The 19208-nt window shown below is 40.6% G+C and overlaps 2 protein-coding genes across 3 annotated transcripts; one reads left to right on the forward strand and one right to left on the reverse strand.

Annotated features, from left to right (window-relative positions):
• Positions 1–849: 849 nt before the first annotated feature.
• CPT2 (carnitine palmitoyltransferase 2) lies at positions 850–7529 on the forward strand. Of its 2 annotated transcripts, XM_035537387.2 has the most exons (5): positions 850–1075; positions 1788–1868; positions 1983–2089; positions 4680–5984; positions 6886–7529. In XM_035537387.2, the coding sequence occupies exons 1-5, from the start codon at positions 963–965 to the stop codon at positions 7215–7217; spliced, it is 1938 nt and encodes a 645-aa protein (XP_035393280.1). In that variant the 5' UTR covers positions 850–962; the 3' UTR covers positions 7218–7529. The 2 variants fall into 2 exon arrangements, with proteins under 2 accessions (XP_035393280.1, XP_035393282.1); XM_035537389.1 differs by lacking the exons at positions 850–1075; positions 1788–1868 and adding an exon at positions 4423–4568.
• A 1538-nt stretch (positions 7530–9067) lies between these two features.
• CZIB (CXXC motif containing zinc binding protein) lies at positions 9068–17820 on the reverse strand. Its single transcript, XM_035537391.2, has 8 exons — positions 17530–17820; positions 17340–17423; positions 16648–16704; positions 15794–15875; positions 14094–14125; positions 13491–13568; positions 10135–10200; positions 9068–9314 (listed from the first exon to the last, which is right to left on the reverse strand). Exons 1-8 carry the CDS (start codon positions 17533–17535, stop codon positions 9237–9239), a joined length of 483 nt encoding a protein of 160 aa, XP_035393284.1. The 5' UTR covers positions 17536–17820; the 3' UTR covers positions 9068–9236.
• Between the last annotated feature and the right edge of the window lie 1388 nt (positions 17821–19208).

A 19208-nucleotide genomic window follows, 5' to 3' on the forward strand; every position in this document is an offset into this window, starting at 1 on the left:
CTAAAGCAGGCTTGGATATTTTGTTTTCGAGACCAAGAAATGACTGAATGTGTAGCCTAAGAGCCACATATCAATCAGAAAACAGCAGTATACTGAAACACGCAAAGAGACCTTCTGGCATTTGGCATTTATTATCTTGGAAGCAAAATGATTTCACTTTTTCTCCTGCCACTATGTTGTTTAGAGTAGGGCCAGTTTACTTTCAGAGGATTACCAGACTAAGCCACAGGGATTGCTTTCCTTTCCTTTGCCATGTCTGCATCCAGCCCCAACGCTGATTTTTATGCTAATGAATATCTGATAAAAATACACTACCGTTACTGTTCACCATGCTGCACTTAACTGAAACTCTACTGCAGTGTGTGGGTTATCCTAAGATTGTTCAGTGTTTTTATGGAAAATATTCCATTACAGTAGAACAAATCTGGCTATTTACTGTTTTATTGTAGATTGCAGTGCAGTACTTGTAGCTACGTGCTCAAGTCTGAGTAAAAAACTCACAAGAGCAGACCAAACCATGGTCTGTAAGCAGGATCTGAATACTGTAGGATCAATACGACAAGAGTGATGCTGTCAGGAGAATCAAATAATATGTGATCGTATTAAGTGATCACATGCGTCAGGAGAATCCCATCAATTTTTATTAATGCATGTGTAAGAAAGCACTGAACTAATGCTGCAAGCTCAGTGCAGGCATTTCCTAAAACAGGTAATTTTGTTATCGTGACAGCATACTTCCCCAGCGGAGAAACGCGGCAAGAGCCCTTCGCTCCCTCAGGCGACCCGGCCGCCATTTGCCTCCCGCGGGCGGGCGGGCTCGGCCCGAGCGGGCCGGGAGCTCCCCGGCCGGGGCGGAGCCGCAGGGGTGGAGCCGTTGAAGCCGGAGCCGTTGAGGCCGGAGCTGTGGAGGCTCCGCCGCCGCCGGGCCGCAGAGCGGGGCCGGGGCGGGCGAGGCGGGCGTCATGGCGGCGCGGCAGCTGGTGCTGCTGCGGCGGGGCTACAGCAGCGCGGGCGCTGCCGAGTACCTGCACCGCAGCATCGTGCCCACCATGCACTACCAGAAGAGCCTGCCCAGGTACCGCCGGGCTCGGCGGGGACGCGGGCAGAGGTCGGGCGCCGCAGGGCCTCAGCCCTGGGGTGTCTGCTGGGAGGAGAGGGCACGGGAGGGAAGGGAAAGGAAGGGAAGGGAGGCGGCTTGCTCTGGCTGGCTTTGTTGTGCTGTGTTCTCTTCCTGAAACTCCGTGGAGAAGAATGATTTTGTTCTTTAAAGCACAGATACGACCGTAAAGCCACTATCGAAAGTTGAGATTGGAAAGTAACCCCTGTATGTGTAATGGAATTACTTTATAGTTAGAGGAGGCTTAGAAACGTACTGAGTAGGAAATCTGTAAGGAAATGTTCAGCACCGAGCAGCGAGCGGTAGTCCAGTACAGGAGGTGGCCACCGAGCTGCACTGTGCTCCTGTACAGCGGCTTCACCTTGCTGTACCTTGTGACCCTGTGCTGCTTACAAGGTACTAAGACCCTTCACTGCAATAACTTTATAACAGGACAGTCAAGTTGTTTTTTTTACCTTGTTTTCCTTCTCACAAGAAGCTTATGCTGTGAGGATATATGTCCATATATTCCCTTTCTTATTCTTCCTTAAGAAACTTTTAAATTATTTAGATAGTATGGAGGATAAGGAAGAAAGAAGACAGAAAAGACTACAGTGTAAGAAACTGAGTCTTCATTGGTACTGTTGTGTGTACATGAAGTGTGTGTCTCTTTTTGTTCCCCTTCCTTCAGACTGCCGGTTCCCAAGCTAGAAGATACAATTAAGAGATATCTGAATGCACAGAAACCTCTTTTAAACGATGACCAGTTCAGGTATGGACAAACAAGATACACATATTGCGTTACCATTTGTTGCTTCAAAGCCACAGTTTCATATCAAAAATACAAATTATGACAGAACTTCAAATCTTTTATTGATTGCTGTAGGAAAACGGAAGAACTTGCTCATCAGTTTGAAAAGGGGATTGGAAGAGAGCTGCATGAGCAACTAGTTGCTCAAGACAAACAGAACAAGCATACTAGTTACATCACAGGTATGTTGACCAACTGGATACAGAAGGAGCCCTTAGATCATCGTACCTGATAACACGTAGCTCATAAAGCTGCAAATAAAACAGGCTGAAGCTTAAGCCCTGTGTACCATAAACTTGGAATGACATTTGGTGTATTCTACCTCTGACAGTATTTGAGCAAATTCTGAGTCTCTGGTGGAATGAAGAAGGTCCTTCATGTAACTCGAATATACCAGAATTCTGCGGGATATTGTACTTAACAAGAATTATAGTCCCACAAGACATTTTTCCCTTTTAGAAAAGGGAAAATACCTTTTTAGAGTAGAAAATACCAAAGTCACTAGTAAAATATAATGAAAAGGGCTGGGAAAGAACAGTGGTGCTATTGGAGTTTAAAAAAAACAAACTGTGGAAGGAAGAGGTCAACCACAAAGATAATATTTTATTACAAGTTAATTACACAGATGAAATTATTTTTCTGAAATCAGATTGCTTTGCTGTAAACAAGATTTCTCTGTGACATACAGTATTATTTTTAGTTCGGTCTTTTCTAATGAAACATTTTGCATTCTGCACTGCCATCATAAAAGGGGAAATAGATGGGAAATAGATCATGGCAAAAAGTTAGGTATCCTTTTGTAAGGGTAGATCTCCTTAAAATGTAGGATGGGCAACTTTGTAGGAGTATTCTGCAGCGATAGTTTCTTGGGAAAATTCTCTCATTATGCTGATGTAAGAGGTCGATAAATATTGAAGATTAGTTTTTCATGAGTTACTTTGTGTAAATTTGAGTTTATTGTTTTTATTTTCTATTTTTTTCATTGCTATCTAATTATGTTAGGTTAATAGAGGAACTTAACTAGTAGCTCCCTTAAGGAAACTAAAGCAATCATTTTCAAATAATTCCAAGTTACTTAGCAATAAAACTGAACCTTGAGGGAGGTCAGAAAATATGACTAAGGTTTGGAAGGCAGAAGTAATCAGTGCTCTGGACTTGAAACAACCCCCACCCCCCCAAAAAAAAATTACAAAATAATACTCTTTTAAAGAGCAAAAGAAAAGGAGAGATACAGAAAAAGGAAGATGAGAATAAAGGAAAGCAAATTAAGAGAGGGAGAGTATACATAGAGTTTTTAGGTTATTCTTTATTGCTGCTTCCACTGGCTTCCAAATACAAGTGTCTGCTTATTAAAGTATTGGATGGATAGCAACACAGGTGGAAATAATTATTTATGGAAGTAGAAGTTTGCATGTCGTGCAGTGAATACATTTCTGCCCTCACTGTCTATTGAGAGTGCCCATAAGGGTGTTAGCTTAACAAGTTGCACAGCAACCACAAATTCTGTAAAGAATACCAGATTATTTCACATAAGCTGCTGGTCGGTTTATTAGCTTATGCTTTCTATTCACTTTGTACAGTATCTGGGTGTTAACTGGTGCTGACTGTATGGTGTTTGTCAAGACTAACCAGCATGCTTCTGCTTTGTGTCAATGAAATACAGGGTGCTTGTTTTCCTTTGTGTTTAGTTATTATTCTTTCTAGGCCTCATAAAAGACCTGTTCAACTTTAAATTGGTTTCATGTATAGTTGCATCCGTGCTGGATGGACTTGGAGTCCAAGGTTAAAAGGCTACATAATGATGTGGAATGTGTTTTTAAAATCATAATGAATGCCAGTTACACTCATCTGTGAGGAACTGGAATTAAAATTATGACAGAACTTGAGTTACCTGTTGCCCTTCTTAGAACTCAGCTAGGAATTTCTACTTGGGAATGATCCAGGCTTGAAATAATAATCTTTCATTCATCAGCTGCCTTGAGATGAACTTGGTGTCCACTTGTTTCTGGTGTCTGCTTCCATACAGCTTGTAATACCAAAACTTAACAGGTTCAGAGTTGTTAACAATGATGAAATAGATGCTACTTAAGAAGAAGAAAACAACCAAACAAACACAAAACAACCCTTCGCTGCCTATGGCTGTGCCTCCTGGATTTTTGTTTTACTCATAAGCATATGTGGAGGTGTGACTGCATTTTAGAGCTATGATGGACTCCCTTCATTACAGCACAGACAAAATGTTTGTGTCACATTCATGCTTCTTGATCTGCTGACATGCCATGTGATGAAATGAGACTGTGTAAAAGACCTGTAGGTGTCAAATGTTATTCTTCTTTCTGAAGTCTGTTCTCAGTCTGGAATAATAGCCTTGAGGTCCCTTCTAACCTAGAATATCCTGAGTTGGAAGGGACCCATAAGGATCATCGAGTCCAACTCCTGGCACCACACAGGTCTACCCAAAAATTCAGACCATGTGACTAAGTGCACAGTCCAAATGCTTCTTAAACTCCGACAGGCTTGGTGCAGTGACTGCTTCCCTGGGGAGCCTGTTCCAGTGCGCAACAACCCACTCAGTGAAGAACCTCTTCCTGATGTGTAGCCTAAACCTCCCCTGCCACAGCTTGACACCATTCCCTCGGGTCCTAGTTTATCTGCACTTCAGTAGGTATTAATGATTACCGTTTGAGGCGGGATATTGATTACATGAACCTCTGGTCTAATTCAGTACACTGCTTTTATGTTCTGACCTGTTTCTCAACTCTCTGTTTCCAGGTCCCTGGTTTGATATGTACCTAAAATCACGTGACCCCGTTGTTTTGAATTTTAATGCATTTATGTCTTTTAATCCTGATCCAAAATCTGAGTATAACGATCAACTCATACGAGCTACAAACATGACTGTTTCTGCTGTACGTTTTATGAAGACCTTCAGGGCTGGTTATCTTGAACCTGAGGTTTTTCACCTCAATCCAGAAAAAAGTGACACTGAGATCTTTAAGAAAATTATCCGATTTGTGCCTTCCTCACTTTCTTGGTTTGGTGCCTACATGGTCAATGCATACCCCCTCGATATGTCTCAGTACTTCAGGCTTTTCAATTCTACACGGTTGCCTAAGCTCAACAAAGATGAGCTTTTTACAGATGAAAAGGCAAAACACTTACTGGTAATGAGAAAAGGGAATTTTTATGTATTTGATGTTATTGATAGAGATGGAAATATGGTGAAACCTTCAGAAATACAAGCACATTTGAAATACATCCTTAGTGACAACAGTCCAGCCCCGGACTTCCCACTTGGCTACCTCACCAGTGAAAACCGAGATACTTGGGCATTGCTGAGAAAGAATCTACTGGATAGCGGCAATGAGGAAGCTCTTCAAAAAGTAGACTCTGCTCTGTTTTGCCTAAGTTTAGATGATTTTCCCATTAAAGACTTTGTGCACTTGTCCCATACTATGTTGCATGGAGATGGTGCTAACCGCTGGTATGACAAATCCTTTAATCTTATCATAGCTAAAGATGGCACTGCAGGAATTAATTTTGAACATTCCTGGGGTGATGGTGTGGCTGTGCTCAGATTCCAGAACGAAGTCTTCAAAGACAGTACCAAAGTACCAGCTGTCAGCCCTCAGTCGCAGCCTGCTTCCGTAGACTCTTCCAGAGCAGTACAGAAACTTGACTTTAAGCTGAATGATGCCTTAAAAGCAGGAATTACCAAAGCAAAGCAGAAGTTTGATGCCAGTGTAGAAGCACTATCTATTAATATGATTCAGTTCCATGAAGGGGGCAAGGAACTTTTAAAGCAGAAGAAGGTAAGCCCAGATGCTGTGGTTCAGCTTGCCTTCCAGATGGCTTTCCTTCAACAGTACAATCAGACTGTTGCCACGTATGAATCTTGTAGTACTGCGGCTTTCAAACACGGTCGCACAGAAACTATCCGTCCTGCCTCTATTCATACAAAGAAGTGTTCGGAGGCCTTTGTCAGGGAACTGTCCAAACATAGCACAGAAGAGCTTCAGAAGTTGATTGTGGAGTGCTCCAAATACCATGGCCGTTTGACAAAAGAAGCTGCTATGGGTGAGTAGGAATATATCACTTCTTTTTGCACTAAAATGTTTGTTGAAGTTGCTATCAAAGTTCTACTTCACAAGTAAATAATTAAAGTTTGATGTAGGTCTGACGTTAATGTAAACTTAACTGTAACAGAAAGCTGCAGTTTAAAATGCATTTCTTGATTAGGGGGAAATGCCTCTGTGCTCCTAGTTCACTGTTAACTTGTCTAGATTTCTTTCCTACTGTAGTTTTGTCCTTACAGCAGCTGGGCTGTTTGAAGCACTAATAAATACTTAGTGCATGCTATACTCTCCAACGCAACTAAGAACTTTGGCTTTATGACTGAAGAGTTGCTGTCTAATCCCTGCAGGGGTATAAAGGCTTTAACGACTTCCAAGTCAAACTGGTTCTTTGGCTGTGCTACTCCTGGTATTTTTCTAAATGCTTTCTTTTGAATTGACCTTCCCAGAAGCATAACTTGCTGTACTGTTTCAGTAAAGTCAGTAAGACTTTATTGAACATTACCCCACAGAGTCTAACATGTACCTCCTGTTGATGCAAGATCTTCTTTAGATCCATAAATTTTAGGAAAGCCTTTCTCTTTTGAAAAAAAAAAGGAAACGTTCAGATAAAAGTTAAAGAATGTGATGCATTATTAAAATTGTCTGTTAACATTGCTTTATTTACTATCATGATTCCTGGTTGAGGCTAGCAGTAAAACAGCAAGCCATCATTCCTCAGCATAGGTGCATTAGAACTGCAGAAAAATGTCTAGGTTCTGAAAAATGTTTCCCGCTAATACAAAAACCCTCAGTTCTTCAGACCACTTCTTTTGTGGCTTAAAAGCAAAGTGTTATCTGAAAAGTGAGTTTGCTTCCCACAAAAATTAGTCGTATCTCTAATACTTGTTATTTTATTTTAACAGGTCAGGGATTTGACCGACATCTCTTTGGGTTGCGCTATTTAGCCTTAACCAAAGGTATTGCATTGCCTGATTTCTATCAAGACCAAGCCTATGCTCGACTTAATTACAACATCATTTCTACAAGCACATTGGTTAGCCCGGCTGTGCAGTTAGGAGGATTTGGCCCAGTGGTGCCTGATGGCTATGGAGTAGGATATCAGGTACATGATGGTTGGATAGGTTGCAATGTTTCGTCTTACCCAACTAGGAATGGTAAAGAATTCCTTCAGTGCATACACAAATCACTAGAAAATATCTTCAATGTTTTAAAGGGCAAGAAGGTGGATAGTTAGACAAAAGGGATTGAAGACTTTACAGTTGTAGAGAATACAGACTTTGTCTAATTGGCAGTACCTACTAATCAGTGTTCAACATGTCTGAAACTGATGAGCTCAATTGGCTTCAATTAGCTTCCTTGAGCTTGAATACTGTGTAGATTCAATTTGAAATTTTTATCTGTTTTAAAGAAATCAAGTGCAGACCTTGAATGCATATTTCAGGAAATACAAGCATTCATGATGTTGAAATGAAGTAACAGAACTGTCTGTTAAAACAGATCCACATGTTCTTAAAATACATTTAAAATAAAAAGCATTGTTACCAAATTTGTGACTTCTAACACCTTTGTTCTATGAGTGTTCAGGTAGACAGCAGCACTGTGAAACCACCCTTAAACTGTTTGGTTTTAAAATAATATATGCAATAGTTTTAAATACGAAAGAGTGGTTACATTTGCACTCTTGCAGTAAGCTTGCTTACTAACTTGTCACACTTTTCTCTTTAAACTTGAATCAATATCAGAACTGATTGTACCTCAACGGTTTGAAGCCTTTCCAATAGAACAGCTTTTTGAGAAACAAAAAATGAAGTGCGAGGCTTTAACTAACTTGCAGTCGCCAACTGTGCTGTTAAACTGACAAAAAGACAATTGTGATGCAATAAAACTATATATTAATAACCACAAAGTTATTTTATTACTGGTATCAAAATCATACAGTGTGGATAGTCTCTCTATCAGGATCTCATGTTTCTTGTAAAGGTTAGAAAGAATACTTTTCAAAGCACGCTGCAGGGTTGTCTTTTACCTTCCATACATGAAGTCTGTCCAATAATCTGCTGCTTTTGTATTGCTGTGTACATGTGCTCCTGCACCTTAGAAAAGTCACTGAACTTTATCATTGGAATCCTCTTTGCAATATTCCTCCTGCTGTGGTGACCTTAACAGAATATTTTTCTCAATTTTTCTCCTTACTTTTGTACTTGCATTCGGCTGCAATTCTTGATGTCATTTATTGTACCAAATACTAGAGTTTTAGTGCTTAGAGATGCATCTTTAATGCATCAGGGTTTGTTGTAGAAGTTCTAAAGACTAAGGCTTAGCCAAACATGCTGAAGGATTGCAGGAAAGCTTGAGCATACACATCACTATAAAGTAGTCACACCATGAACGCAAGATCAAACTGGCACAGACAGGTTCCTCATGGTGCTCGTGACTCAGACTTACCATGATTATCCTTTCAATTTATATGAAGAAGGGAAGGGGATCATTTTGGGGGGTGAAGGAACTAATATAATCAGAGCAAAAGTCTTTGAATGAAGTTCTTTAGAGAAAGTTGGTGTTTTTTTGAACATGAGAACAATTAGCAAGATTGTGAGAGCACTTTCCAGAAGTAGAAAGTCTGTCTGCAATTAGAAATGAGTGAAGTTTATCTACAGAAAGATAACTTGATTTTCAGAAGGTGTAACAGCTAGGCATAAGTGTCAGTAGCACCCAAACTCATTAAGTATTCTCAGTGAATTCACTTCATTGTCTTTAATAGCTTTCTGCCAGTTCAAGTAAAGATGTACCTTTTTGCTTGAACATTTAGCACCATCCCTTTACTAATACTCTTACCCATTTCCTGATGCTACAAACGGTGGGTGAAAATAACTTATTTGCTTATGTTAAAGAATCAAATGTGGATACTTCTTAGTGATATTATTTAAAACTTCGAGGCAGTGAGTTGCCTAAATAGTTGATGCGCTAGTTAAGCTACAGCCCATTTCAACCATGCATTTTACCAAAAACAAAAACATTAAGGAAATTGCCAAGTTCAGTTAAGCATATATGCAACTTTCAGTCTGTACTAAGACCATCTCAAAGTGCTCTGTGAAAAATCTTTTATTAGATGTTCCGAGGACAGTAAGAACAACTTACTGAAGTTTACATTTCTGAAGTACAGCCATGTGAAAAGTAACTCCAAGGAAACTGTCTCTGATGGTTACAGTTCCCTCATCAATAAGCATACCAAGGTTTATGAGGGGAATGGACGTTAGCATTTCACAAATTTATGGGTAACTTCATAGATTCCAACAGATTCCTTTGTTTTTTCATCATAGTCATTCCAATCCTGTAGGAATTAAGATTTCAGAGTATTAGTCACAGACGATAGATGGCAATAGTGTCTAAATCTCAGACTGGAATTCAGACTGAAACTAAGCCTTACTCAAAGTGTGGGTCCTAGAGATTACACAGTACTTCCCACAGAAATGTTAGCTATGTTCTAATTTCTGAGAGAAGTAAGAGCACTGCCCTGAAATTGAATGGAATTCAGTATCAGTGTTTTTATTTTAAACTTTTTTTTTTTTTAATGTAGTCCATGGCCTGTAGTGGACAAAACAGCAACCACGGCAGATGAAAGGATTATCTATCATTTACAATACCCTAGTCACGTGGCTCAGCAGACAAGCAGATCCCTGCCAAGTAGGATACAGGGGAACAGATTTGACCTTGAGATTCTTGCTCACAGTCAAGGAAGATTTGCAATGCTGGAGTCATTATCCTGCGCTTTGAAGGGGAGTGTCTTTATCTTACTTTTTAAGATCTCTGTGCAGAGGAAAAAGTATAGACATTGTAGAAAAATCAGTTCACCACTCTGAATCACCACAGCTATTGCAGGTGTTTGCTCTTTGACATTTCCGATGACTTATAAGTTGCATTTCTACCTTTGCCAGCTCCTGAGATACAAAATACGTACTTCTAAAATGAAGCTGTTAGTAATGCTGATTATTCACAGTTGTTGTAGCTTCTCTCTCCAGTTACAACCTTCTCATACCTACATGAAAGCTCAAAACTAGCCTCTAGTATGTGTAAGTTATGTATTTTGGACTAGTGTCTTAGAGAAAGGAAGCTAGATAATTAGACTTACTAACGAAACTAAGACAACATACCTTTTCTAACAAGTTTATGTCATTAAAAGGTGTACCGGACTCTGCACCTTCAGCAGCAAACCCTGCCTGCAAACACATTGGGAATAAGTTTGTAAGAAAAAGCTGTAGCAAGAAAATAATAAATATGATCATTGAAATGTTTAAAGAAAGTAACACAGCACATTTTTATTTTACTTCTTCTAGATTAGGTAGGAAGAATAGCCAAGCTGTTTCAAGGGTCAGTATAAGGTGGTGATCCTGTCTGTGAAGTGAGCAGTTTTGATCTAAGCAACCACAGTGTAAAATAAGACAAGACTGCTCTTCCATTTTTCCTACCAAAAAGGTACTTTTAGGAGTTACAAATAATCTTAACCTTGAGTTTCTACATTCATCTAGCAGCATCCAACTACTAACAGCTTTAATTTGTGTTCAGAATCTATACAGTCATTATGTGTGGATTAGCTTTGTGATAAACTCACTGCAGGAAAACAATAGAAAGAACATATGGAAAAGTTAATAGTTTTGGCTTAAACATCATCAGAATCCAAGCCACGCTAGAAAAGGAAGTGGCCTGTAGTGCATTTAGGTACTGAAGTGATTAGCAAGCCTTGAGTGAAAGGAGGATCAGTTAACTGACTGAACAGATCAGGATACCCAAATAGTCTTTTAAAGGGGAAAGTTCATCACTGTTGCTACTGTTCCTGTTTTTAAAGAGGTGAAAGAAAGGATAGCACTAGCACGAGGAAGTAAGCAAGCACATCAGTGATGTATATAACACGCGGAAGATATTCTTTCTGATTTTCTGTAAAAACATCTGTTACATTAGAGCTTACAGTAATCAAGCTGTAAATCAAGTTCTACTAGTTTTAAAGGTAAATTTAAAAATCTCAACCACCTCGGTAGCATACAGGAAGGTTTCGTATACTGCCATTTCTAACTGCAGAATTTTCATGTGAAGTGACTAAAAAGCAAAGGTTTTCTGCAAGGGATCTGCATGAGCATTTTTGATAAAGAAATCCCCAGACATTTAACTGTGTAGAAACGTGTGAAGTAAGCCAAAACATCATAAAATATTTGGGGATTTGAGTGGAAGGTTAAGCATTTGGGAGTTAAGCAGACTACAGAGTGTAGCAGACGTGACAACAGGAGAGCTATCTGCAAGGTACAGTGTGAATATGTCCTTCATACAATTGTCAGAAGCCCATCTCAAGGGAATTGCTATGGGTTAGGAGAAGATCAGCATCAGGGGACAAAAATGCAGAGCTGCAGTACAGAACAAAGACTAGGAAAGTAAAAGAAACCCAGCTTTTTCTACCTGAACATAACCACCTGCACTCCAAGGAACAAGAAGCCATATGACTGGAATTACAGGCTCCTGTACCAGACACCCTTAGGGACACTTGCATTCTTACAGCTTTGGTGTCAGGGCAGACCCATTTAATCTCTGCTGAAGGGATCTGGGAAATGCAGTGACTCGTCTGCCCTCTGCTGACTGGCGAAGGACCAACAGTTAAAGCATCAACACAGAAGAAGCAAAAATCGCTCTTGACTTTAAAACACAAGGTACTGTCACACTTTTTTTTTTTTTTTTAAAGCAATGTAACTATTATTTTTGGCACAAAGCAAAGAAGCTGAAAAAGGCTTAAGAGAAATTTTATAAAACTTCTGTTTTTTAGTTGAAGCATTCAACTGAGGGACAAGAACAGGAAAGGAGCTAAACTGTCCTTAAGTACAACCAAAAATTATATATCAAATTCACAGTAGATGTATCTATGTAAGCGCATTAAAAAGAAAGATAAGGAACTGAAAAAAAATGTCCTTGCCCATTATTAGAAGTACCTTGTTTGAATTTGTTGTTCGAACTAGATAGAAAAAGAGGTTTCAAATCAGAGAATCAAAGCGTACTTTCTCTTTAGACTCAAATGATTTTTTTTTTTAGGAAAACTACTACCAGCTTGTATAAGACAAATGCAAGTATTAAGGCAGTCTAAATTGACTTCACATATGGTTGTATTATGTTCATAAATATATACATATTTATATATATAAATAAATGCTATGGCCAGTCCTGTTTAGTGCTAGTCAAGAGCCAGTCCAAGGACTGCAGAGAAGCCAGGCTGGCTTGGATCATGCCACATACAAAGCAGTTTATAGAACTGTAAGGAACTGCAGAGTCTATTTATCCACTGAAGTACTTGCTCAGGGATTTAAGTGTACTCTCTAGCAGAGTGCACAGACCAAGCTTTGAGAATATTATTTTAAAAGCTTTATTACGGCTGTGAAGTCTTTGTTCCGCAGATAAAAGTAAATTGACAGTTAGAACGCAGATCTGTAAACACCTCCTGCATCTTGTAGACTTTTCATAGATTTTACTCAAAGTGCAAGTTCCTAGGTCTGGCTGCAAAGCTTTTAAAAATAGATAAGCTAAGAACCTTTCTGTTCCTCAAAGGGAAACAAACAAGCAAAAAATTAAAAACGAAGACCTCCTCCTGCAGCACAATGCAGTGATGATTTCATTTATACCTAATCCCTTGTACGATCATCTTTTTTCTTCTGTTTGTTAGGATAGTGTCACAGTCTGAGGGAAGGATAAAAGAGGTTTATATCTGTCAGTCTATTTACACCTAATCCGACCGGAATAATAGGTTAAATATAGCAGGGAGTTAGCTTGCATACAGCATGACCATGCACAAGCAAGTGAATCACTGAGGACTGGTTTGGCCATAAAGAACTCCTTTAACTCTAAATCCTGAGGTGTGCTTTGCAACAGCCTTTAACTGCCATCTTCAGTTTTGGTATGAAAAAGTTTCCAATAGAAAAATGCCAATACTCAATGCTCAACTACAGGTTTGGTGATGTCAAATCTCAAATAAAATTTAGAGGCCATATCCTAAAAACTGTTCATAACTGGAACTTTGTTTACTCTCTGTAACATACCAATAACCAAAGAGGAGCTCTCCTGAAAGTGGCTAGCTAACTGTGCACTCCTGTGATTCCCATTTGGAAAGACTCCGTTTTGCAGTGCTCCCTGAGCAATGAAGACCTTCAGCTCAGTTCAGATGATCAGTGCTGAGTTACCTGTAAGGCAATTGGAATACCACTCCAAGGGGAGTTTCATTTTAGATTTAGATTTTTTTTAGTTACTGGAAACCAAGTACAAAAAATTCCAGAGTTGTTCATGTTAGCTGGTTTTTTTTGTTTGTTTGGTTGGTTTTTTGAGATGAATAAACTAAAAGAACTGTGGAGAGGAAGGAAAACTGGGGAGGTCCAGGACATTCCAGGCAGAGCAGCAGTGTTTCTAATAGTGTATTTTTTAATCACTGTACAGGCTGTAAGTGCTCTTAAAACTGAGAAACAAATCATGAGTAAGAACTCACCTGTGGCTGAAAGTCAACTGGTTCCAGACCTCGGCATTCAAACTCCACTATTGTCTTGAATTTCTCACTGTCTTCAGCCTGTAGTTGAGTGAGAATACCATTAGTTTTCAGTTAAAAAAGTTTTCAGAGAAAGACAGTGACAAGTATTAGTCTGGTAATGAACTGCTTTTAAACTGTGGCACTGTCAACTCTGATGTTCCAAGTGACAGCAAAATCCTAGGGCTCGTTTAATAGTTTGCAATTAACTACAATTTCTTAATCTGCCACAAGGAAGCCTTCAAAAGGAAACAAATATGGACATTATGTAATTGTCTGTGATTTGAGTGGTACAGTTTTGTGTTTTGCTTATGAAATGCATCATAGATTATTCTGTATTTGACACTAAAGTGGAAGGGGTAAATCATTACCAAGCTACTGTTAACTGCAGTTTTTTCTCCTTCATTAAACTGCGTGCAGGAGTCTACAAGAGAGAATTTTCTATCAGGTGAACATCTCTACCTTCCGTTTTCTTAAAAGAGGAATGTAATGATACAGCAAAAACTCAGAATACCATTAATGCTTATTTATCTTTCACTTAATATATAAAAGAGAAAACAAACTTACATTGTAAGGTTTGATCGTCTGACTTAAAATATCTATAAAAAAAAAGATACCAGAAATGTAACAGTGAGTGACATAATGTCTTCAGAGTTCTGCACAAACCAAGTAGCAGCTTCTTCTCCTTTCTTAAAAAAATCCTTATGAAAAGTAACAGAAACAAAGTAACCAAGCAGTTCCTAGAATTATCCATGAAAAGGTAGAATTCATTTTTTCCCTACTTCTCCTGAGAAGTTTACTTTACACCATTTTGTTACCCTAGCAATGCAAAGAAAAAGAAATTGCAATGTATGCTTTTGTAAAATGACGTTAAGGGTACGAGTTTTGTTCATGCAGAAACCCAAGCTCCCCAGGAGGTCTGCAAGACCAAGACCATAGGTCACTATTGTACAGTTTTTTGTCTCTGTTATCTCCAGCTCTACCCCAAAGCTGCCTGTGTAGAAATTGTATGTAGGGCACAGAGTAGCAAAGAGCCTGCAAGTAACTCAAAACTGTTTTGTGCATTTCGTGAGAATTTTAACTAGTAGCGTAGTCAGTCCATCCTACATTTTTCTAACATGTTTCCTTTCAGGCTACCATCATACGTATTTATGTATCTTTATAATGCTGCACTTCAATCCCAATAGGGAGAAAAAACAAATTAGACAAGGCTGAAATGGACAGAATGCATTGGAAAAAATAGATGTGAGGGCCGAAGCTACTCAACCATCTGTAGCTAGCATCTCTTTACATCAAACTAGAATCTCAAAAGGAAGAAGGAATAGTAATCCAGCCATTTGCGAACAGTATCAGTTTTCTATCTAAAAAGAGACTTTTATTTCAGGACCTATTTCACAAAAGCTCACCAGTGATGATAGAAATCTATACTTGTGACAAGCAGCAGGTCTCGATATCATTCCTTATATTTATTTTAAAATATTTATCTAGGATGCTAAGACTTAAAATCCAGTGGGATTCTTTTCTTTGGGAAGGTGAAGTCTATATACTTTTCTTATTATTGCCCCTCATAAAAACAGGACATTATGCAGTGAGACTGAAAGGCAAAAAACTTATTATGTAACAGGTAAAATACATTTGCACTCAAGGGTATAGCGTGAATGGCTGGAAACAGGCTAACTTCTATGTGAAGACAAGCACATACTGGGTAGGAAATACCTCTCTGATAATGGAAATGCAGTTTACTTAGGGGTATAATCCCTCTAACCTCCCAACCCACTCCTGCTTAGGACATTACAAGGCTGGACAGATACTAACTCCATAAATGTTTCAGCCCCCTTTTTTCATAAAAAGTGAGAAGTGTTTCATCTCGCTCCTGTCACTTAGGAAGAACAAAAGTAGCACTAATATTTAGTGTTATCAATTAAGGACATTATTTTGCCTATTAAATTTAGAGAAGCAAGTATTTTAATAGCTTGTATTACTGCTGTTAGTAGCAGAAAAGAACTTGATATTGTTACTTCTAGCAGTATGCTGCAAAATTGTTCCCACTGTCCTACCATGTGGACCCAGCTTCATTTTTTTGTTGATGACCAGCTGACCTTGCTATCACTTTCATGAGCATGACAGCAAGCGTGTGCCTGCTGTGAGGTCAAATGCCAGTGTACTTGGAAAAAAACAACACACCTATCATGCAAAAATTGGGACTAAAAAATAAGCTTACGAGAAAAAATATGAAGTGGATGCTTCTTAAATTTTTAAGCACATACCAATGGAGTTCTCCCTGGAGCACAGCTTGCATTTCTGCACCATAGTGGCACTTCCTCTGCCTCCTTTCAGGGGAGCGCTGTCCTACAAACCACGACAATGGAGACACCATTTTTAATCGTATTCTAGCTGAGCCACTAGAAGCCTTGGCAAAGCTGAAGTAGGTGGGTTTTTTGTTTTGTTTTTACAAAAATGGTCTCAACATTTTAAAAATATTGCATTAAGAAGGCTTTTTTAAACTAAAGGGAGATGTAATTCAGAAAGCTGTGATTATCAAGGAATAATTCTGTTCTAGCTTTAAAATCCTGAATAATGATAGTTATGTTCTGTCCATATATATAGGCATGTTTGATTAACTCAAAATACATTCTTAATGTTCAGTAGTGTGTAACAAAGAGAGATGATTATTCCTTCCTAATAACAAAACCTTCCCCTATCCGTGACAAATTTTATTCTGCTTTTTCAGTTTCCAAATGCTCATTTGGCATGCTTAACTCCCCTTGAATTACCTAAACTTCTCCATAAACATTCCATCAGCATCAGACAAGTGTCCTACAGGCACAACCTTATTCTAATACCACTTCAAAATGCGTTTTCAATTGATATTTTTACAGAAAGGAGGCTTTTCAAAGCAGACTATCACCAACAGTCACCATTCTAATGGCATATTTCAATTAAATCTCCAATTATTTTTTGAATACGAAACATGACAGCATTTCCTGGATGCATACAGCTACTATTTACTATTTTTTCTAAAGTGCGGATTGTCACATCTAATGCTAATGTCCATTGCACATGAGAGGCAGGTTTGTTTCCTCATTTTTGTTCTGAAGCAGGTTGTAAGAGGGAAACATACCATCAATCGCAGGTACTGCCATTTTTCAGAAACTTCTCCACAGTTCCCACATTTCAGCTGAAAAACAAAAACCAGAATGTAAAGCTGCCAGTAAGTAGGGAGTCGGAAGCTGAAGAAGCTGGTGTGAACCCTCAAGATTCAGAGCCCCCCATTTGGCAACTGAGAGGAGCTTGAGGTGGGTGTCAGGTGCTGTCGACCACACAGCCCCACAGGCTGCATCAACCTAGCAGGTATGCCCACAGCAGGGGTCTGTCCTTCCACACGCTGGGTGCAAACAGTGGTACAATGCACAGTAACTGAATAAAAGGTGGGAATAGCGCATCTTGCCGCTTACTGCAGATATCAGTGGTGGTTATCAGGATTATCAACCACCTCAACGATAGAGGTCCTAACGCTTCAAACTAAGGCTTTTCATTATTGTAAACTAGTGCGCAATGCTATGCGTGTATTATGAATGCATATCTATGCACCTACACCATCACATATGTTGCTCTTGTAGCAGCCTGCTTGCACTGTGTGGAAAAAAACATTAAAAAAATCACCTTTTATGCTGACCCCACTGAAACTGACTGACATTTAATGCCACAGGCCCTCTCTGCCAGACGCCCCGCTGGGTAGGCTCGCTGGCTGCGCAGCATTTAGCGATAAAAGGGCTTTTCCCTGCCCCTGAAGACCCCGAGGCCGCCCCGCACCTTGAGGTACCAGCGGAAGTCCTCTCCCTCGGCCCGCAGGCGGGTGATGTTCTCCAGCGTGGCGCGGAGCTGCAGCCCGATCCTCTGCAAGGAGAGAGGCAGCGACAGAGGCCGTCAGCCCTGCACTGCACGGCACAGCCCAGCCCAGCCCTACCCGGCCTGTCCCGGCCCCGCTGCGGCCCCTACCTACCCCCATGGCCCCGGAGGGTGCCCGGCAGCCCCCCGCCGCTCACGGGACCTGCCGCCGTGCAAACCCCGCTGCGAGCCGACAGCTCTCCCTCACGCCGTCCCGCCTCTCGCGGGAGCCGCTGCGGGTTTAAAGCCGCTCTTGGGTGTTTGGAGTGATTTTTTTTTTTTTCACCCTCTCCTCAGTGCCCTCAGTCAAGCTGGCGGCCGCCTCCCGGTGCTCTCTGCCGGGCTGAAGCCGAAGCTGCCCTCAGCTAAGATGGCGCTGGCCGGTGCGACCCGTCACCGCCCCGCAGGCGGGAGGCTGCGGCCGGGAGGAGCGGCGGGCAGGGCCCGGGGAGCGGGCAGCCGGGCCCTGAGGGACGGCTGAGGGGAAGAGGAGCGGGGCAGGCTGCGGGGAGGGCGAGAAAGACGGAGGTGCCCCAGCAGAGCCCGTGGTGAGAGGAGAGGAAGCGGGAGGTGCCGCCAGGAAGCCGTGCCAGCGGGGCCGGGCGGGCACGGTCTGGGGTGAGGTGGTTTTGGTCTTTCCAGGACATTTGGGCACAGTCTGATGTAGGAAGAACAGGAGGAGGTGCTAGGGTAAGAGAGGGCGCAGTTCGGCAGAGCTGGTGTGGGGAGCACCCTCAGGGCCCTGCAGGGACTTGGGCGGCCGGAGCTGCCTCAGCTGAGGGAAAGGTGAGGGAGATCCTTGGTAGAGAAGTGAAAGAGTGAGATGAATTTTGATAATTAACATAGATACACGCCCTACTTTTTATTTTTTTAGGAAATGGCATCTTTAGCTTTTTTGAGCAGAATGCAGGATTTTGCTTCAAAGTTAAGTTCCTACTTTTTTAAGACAAAAAAAATCAAGCAATGTGGATTTCGGCTATAGAGGACGCACCCAGATACTTTATAGCATTACCAGACGCAGAACCAAATTTATGCCTCAGGTAAGGCTTCAAAAAATAGTCCTTGAAGAATAACAACTATTACTAAACTAGAACTACTTTTCTCAAGTTCCATATATTATGCTGGAAAAAGTCTGTTAATTCACTTATCAGGGCAAAGGCTTGACCAGAGTTAAATTAGAGCTGCCCTGTCACAGGGAAAGGTGCTAGTAAATCCCTAACTGGTTTTGATAAGATGCCCGTTACACTAGAAACATCACTCGGAAGAAACACTCTCGAAGTTAGCATGCCTCACATATTTCAGCTAGAAGTTTTATACAAGTTTCACCATGCTTCCAAGTTCTAATCTTGCAGCAACTTCTGCATCCCAACTTAATTGGGAAGTTATAAACATGACAGCTCCCCCTTACTCCCCATAAGGTGGGTACCAGCAGATGTCAGACTGCCAGAGATGCAGTTCAAGATCATATTTATAATGAAAGCCATCCAACCTGCTTCCTATAGTGCTTTCCAAAAATTACCACTTTAAAGTTGAGACATATGTTTGATCCTCCAGATCTGCCAAGCAGTTCTGCACAAAGGGCGTACTAGTCTAGAACTTAACTAAATACATTCCGCACTTTTAACTTCAGTTTGTCTAAAATTTTTAAGAGAAGCCGGATGGGAATTTTGGTGCCTGGATGGGCCTTGCATGGTCTATTGTTTACTTTTGCTCTAAAGGCAGGTGGGCATTCACAGCAGGAGGTTGTTACAGTTTGTGTCTTTGCTATAACCAGTCATTGTCTGCTTTAGTTTT

Source organism: Cygnus atratus, chromosome 8 (genome assembly GCF_013377495.2).
Source record: "Cygnus atratus isolate AKBS03 ecotype Queensland, Australia chromosome 8, CAtr_DNAZoo_HiC_assembly, whole genome shotgun sequence".
NCBI classification, from domain to species: domain Eukaryota; kingdom Metazoa; phylum Chordata; class Aves; order Anseriformes; family Anatidae; genus Cygnus; species Cygnus atratus.